This window comes from Penaeus monodon, chromosome 1 (assembly GCF_015228065.2).
Source record: "Penaeus monodon isolate SGIC_2016 chromosome 1, NSTDA_Pmon_1, whole genome shotgun sequence".
NCBI classification, from domain to species: Eukaryota; Metazoa; Arthropoda; class Malacostraca; order Decapoda; family Penaeidae; genus Penaeus; species Penaeus monodon.
The window spans coordinates 12,685,139-12,690,158 of record NC_051386.1 but is presented as its reverse complement, the minus strand read 5'-3'; the positions used below and the strand labels follow the sequence as shown (position 1 = coordinate 12,690,158).

General features: G+C 34.9%; 1 protein-coding gene across 2 annotated transcripts; it reads left to right on the top strand.

Moving 5' to 3' along the window:
• The first annotated feature begins 1,928 nt into the window (after positions 1-1,928).
• On the top strand, positions 1,929-3,794 carry LOC119592596. 2 transcript variants are annotated; one of them, XM_037941597.1, is made up of 3 exons: positions 1,929-2,189; positions 2,373-2,502; positions 2,989-3,794. In XM_037941597.1, the coding sequence occupies exon 3, from the start codon at positions 3,128-3,130 to the stop codon at positions 3,779-3,781; it is 654 nt and encodes a 217-aa protein (XP_037797525.1). In that variant the 5' UTR covers positions 1,929-2,189; positions 2,373-2,502; positions 2,989-3,127; the 3' UTR covers positions 3,782-3,794. The 2 variants fall into 2 exon arrangements, with proteins under 2 accessions (XP_037797525.1, XP_037797447.1); XM_037941519.1 differs by having other exon boundaries at positions 1,929-2,502.
• Positions 3,795-5,020: the final 1,226 nt, after the last annotated feature.

Below are 5,020 nucleotides of genomic sequence, written 5' to 3'. Positions count from 1 at the left end.
ACAACAACACACACAACACACTAACACACACACACAACAACACACACAAACACACAAACACAACACTAACCACCAACACACACACACAACACACTAACAAACACACACACACAACACACTAACAAACACACACACACAACACACACAACAAACACACACACACCACACACACACACACACACACACACACACACACTAACACTAACACACGAACACACACATATGCATACCTACATACACATAAATAAATTTATATACACATAATTCATGCATACTTATACACATACATACAGACATACATATACACATACACTGATGAATATGCTTACATATTCTATATATATGCATATATATAAAGACATACTTATGTATGTCTCTATATATATGCCTACATATATACATACAAATGTGCATATACATATATATGTGTATACATATATATGTGTGTATATATATATGTATATATATATATATGTATATGTATATATATATATATACAAATATACAAATGTGCATATATACTTACATTTATTCATCTATACATACACATATATGCATTCTTATATACACACATTCATTTTTACTTACATATACATTCTCTCTCTCTCTCTCTCTCCTCTCTCTCTCTCTCTCTCTCTCTCTCTCTCTCTCTCTCTCTCTCTCTCTCTCTCTCTCTCTCTCTCACTCACACACACACACACACACACACACACACACACACACACACACACACACACACACACACACACACACACACACACACACAAGATTTTAAGATTATTGATACTATTTAGCATTAGCTTTAATGAAAGACCTGGTAAAATTGACTAGTTCATTTGAATAATGGATCCAAAGCCTCCTAACTCCGGTTTTGAAGATAACCGCTGTAAGAATCCCAAACAGAGAGTGTATTATGAAAATTAATTAGTATCTGGCATGAATAGCTTCCCTCCCTTTCAAACTAGAAATAACGTCAATCACAAACAAAACGAAAAGAATTGTGTTTAGTTTAGTAGCGCGCGTGAAGGAATCCCTACATTATTGTTTTCATTACATAAAAAAAAAACACTAACCACCACCATCCCAGGTTTTTAATAGATTCGTTATACATGACTAAAATCAAACTATGAAATATGCATCAACACGCCATCTATTTCGAGCCCTGGAGGGACGACGGAAGGTACTCCGAATACGTGCATATACGAATCACGAAAAATTAACATCTACACAAACTAATACATATGAATTCAGCAAATAATAGAAAAAAATCATATACAGAAATATACGAATGTATTCTAAAGACAGACATTAAATATTGCAGCAATACGATGGCACGAGTGACCACTTCAGTTTAGCAATCGCTTTGTTGCTGTTATCACCACCACTATACCCATTACTACTACTACTACTACTACTACTACTAATTCTACTACAACAACTACTACTACTACTACTACTACTACTAATAATAATAATAATACCACCACTACCACTACTGCTACTATAATTACTAACACTTAAACTATCACTACTACTACTACTACTACTAATAGTACTACTGCATTTAATGTTGTTGTGATGATGGCGAAGATTCAAGTAATGATGTTAATGACAATAACAACAAGAGCATTAACATTAATACGACTTAAAATAACAGTAATAACTACAATATTATTATTAAAAAATAAATGATAAATAAAGAACAATTATTAAGAACAATACACATCAATAAATAATAAAAAAATATATATCATAATAAATAAATAATAAAAATATATATCACAATACATAATAAAAAATATATATATCATAATAAATAAATAAATAAGTCATATATAAAAAAATAAAAGTAACATATGATAATTAATAAACAAAAATAATATATAATAAATAAATATGAAAATAAATAAAAAATAATGATGATGATGGCAATAATGAATAACATTAATAATACAGTAATGATAAATATCTTGCGAACAACAATAGTCAACTTAAAGATATATTTATATCATTATAGTTATAATTATAATAATTATCATCATCATCAATATCATCATTCTACTATATGAAAGTGTATCGAAAAAAAATACTTCAGACCCGGCAGCCTCCCCGTAATGAAGATGGGATGCTGAGGAAAATAGAGCATGACAGACAGACGAATTACTACATACATTTATAATCACAAACAGGTATTCAAACTTCAATATTTAATCCGTGTCATTTAAAACCCAGTTTCTGCTCTTATATGCTAAAACTTTTGGAGAAGCGCAAATGAAATATAAGGAACATTTTTCTACAACGCTGGCAATTGAATTACATAAGCTCATTTTCAATTCAAATTGTACTTCCCTTAGTGTTTTTTTTTTTTTTAGTTTTGTTACTACTGTTGAATTATCGACGGCAGTTATTTCACATGAACATTCATTCATGGACCAGCTGATTTTAACGACTCATAAAAGGCACGCTGGCAACTATATTCCGCTTCCGGAGCAAACAGACAAGGTTAGTTATTTAGACATTTATCGTCCAAATTTTGTATTTAAACTCACGTAAACAAAGAAATTGTTGTGTTATTACTTCCCTATCGTCTACCCAACATGTTGAGGTACTGACACCCCGATAAGTGTGCGTATTATAACGTAACTTCGTATAGTAAGTTCAAATATCTAGGGGTTTCCCTCATTACTCGGTATTCTTAGAGACCTCTGCACGTGTGATTTAAATGTCAGTAACGTTAAAAGTGGAATTCATGTTGTGTCGTCTCAATTTGACATTTTTCTCACAAAACTATGTTCCACACAATAAGTAATGTTGTTTTTAATATAATTTTATTTTGACTTGTTTGTTACGGTACATCAGCCGATGAACCGCGGTTGAGACTAACTTATGAGAATAGAGACGAAAAAATGGAAATAACACATTTGTCACTAACTAACATTCATTGAGGAAGTTAAGAAGTTACGACTAGCTAGTCCTGTCTCTTTCAAGCGCTGTGTGACCGACTCCTTTGAGGGACAAGTGGAGGGCCCTCGTTAACGGTGGGGCCTGGGAGGTCGTGCATCTGCGGCATATATGACTCCACAAATAAGCTGACTTTCACTTTGCTGATCTGGATAGTGTTGGGAAGATGACAGAGGCCAGGCCACCGCTCTTGCCTTTGTCACAGCATCGTCAGGATGATCCATCATCACTCAAACGCCCTCTCGCTCTTGAAGGAGGGCACTTCACTCCGCCAAGGAAAAAGAGGAAATTATACCGTCCACACGCAGGGGCTATCTTGGGCAGAGCAGCAGCCAGGTGGTTCAAGAGTGCAAGGAACACCTGCGAATCCAAGGCCTGCCAAACGCCCGTAGTGTCCATTCCGCGCCTTCCTGTGGGCTGCCGATCCTTCCCTGTGCCCTGGGGAAGGAAGCAACGCACCGCGTCTTCGGGAACTCAGACCTGCGCGAGTGATTATCTTTCAAGGAAGACCTCGCACCTGACCGAGCTCTTCGAGAAGCACGAAGAGAAGGTAAGATGTTCTTTTAACAACGAATATGTAAATATATATAGGAAATGGTCAAGTGATTTTATACCTTTGGAGAGCGAGGGCGTGACGGTGTGTGAGCAGACGGAGGGCGGGCGCACCGTAGCGACCAACACGCGCCACGTCGGGTGGCGGAGCTCCGCGCAGCGCTCCCGCCGAAGGCAAAGCTGGCTGAGGGCGGCCCGCGGGTGGTCACGCGCCGGCAGGAGGACAGACGCCTCCACGCAGACGGAGGAAAGGCAGATTGAACAATAAACATGACATTTTATCTCGGATTTTACTATCCTTAGCATTCTACTATTTATTCATGAGAACATTCAAAACATACAAAATATATGTCATATAGTAATGACGGAACAATATGTTTATAGGCAGTACACCAATGAATTTACATATACAAGTTGGTTAATCAACATCAGTATCAGTATTGGGAAATAAAAAAATGCATATATATATTCATAACCACACGAATACATACATTATTGCATGTCATGTATCTTCAAAAACAACTGCCTCTTTTATGACATGACACTGATATTCTTATGATACAATAATCTGAACATTTAACCAATAACTGGAATGAACATGGAAATTGTTAACCATCCAAAAGATATCAACTGATGTGTCACTTTTCCCATAAGAATGCATAATAGATGGACTGAAATAAGTACTGTGTGTTTCAGTTCAACAACAAAAAATATTTATATATTTTTGTTGAGACTTCTCAGGTTTGGCCAACCCATGGCTTTTTCAAATACAGTTGTTTTCAATGTCACATAAACACATTTGTTTGTGTTTTCTGCTGTCTGTTTCCTTTTACTATGTTGTCTTTCATTCCAAATATGAAATATGTAATTTAGGAGAACAAATATTTGTCAAAAGGTTGTCCTTTAATTCAGTTCAATATTCAATAAACTTTAGAATTTATATGTATCTCGTATTTCATAATCTATGCAAATAAGCTGTTCTAATTTTCTCACTAATTACCCATTTTGTAAAAAAGTGAAAAAGAGAAAAGAGAATCACAGTATGAGATATATATATATATAGGCCTAGTATATGTTAAAAAGAATTTTAGTGGAAATATACATTAATACTTCTGCTCCCTTTTATACCACATGCAAAGTCTGAAAATTTTCAGCATCTAGGGCATTTCCAACAAGCAATATACACTATTCCTATACATTTCTACTTAGACTACCAATAGCAATATTCAATTAGGAAGATAATGACAAGTACATTAATAAGAGGCATATTTACATATCTCATTTTACAAACACAAAGCATTTTCATGATGCATTAGATTATTCAATCTTTGGTCCTCGAGGTAGCACTGGCTTGTGTAATATGCATCAAAACAAAACTCAAGAAAAAGGTATAGATGAGTTAGATTCACAAAGAGGATTTCTTTGAGATGATTATCACTTATATACTTTGCCTTCTAAGAGGACCTGAATGCTCTTCAATAAGAAGGGGTGCAGATATCAGTTATTG

Excerpts from the sequence above, each read along its gene's own strand:
- LOC119592596 (XM_037941597.1), top strand. The coding sequence starts at position 3,128 with ATGACAGAGGCCAGGCCACCGCTCTTGCCTTTGTCACAGCATCGTCAG.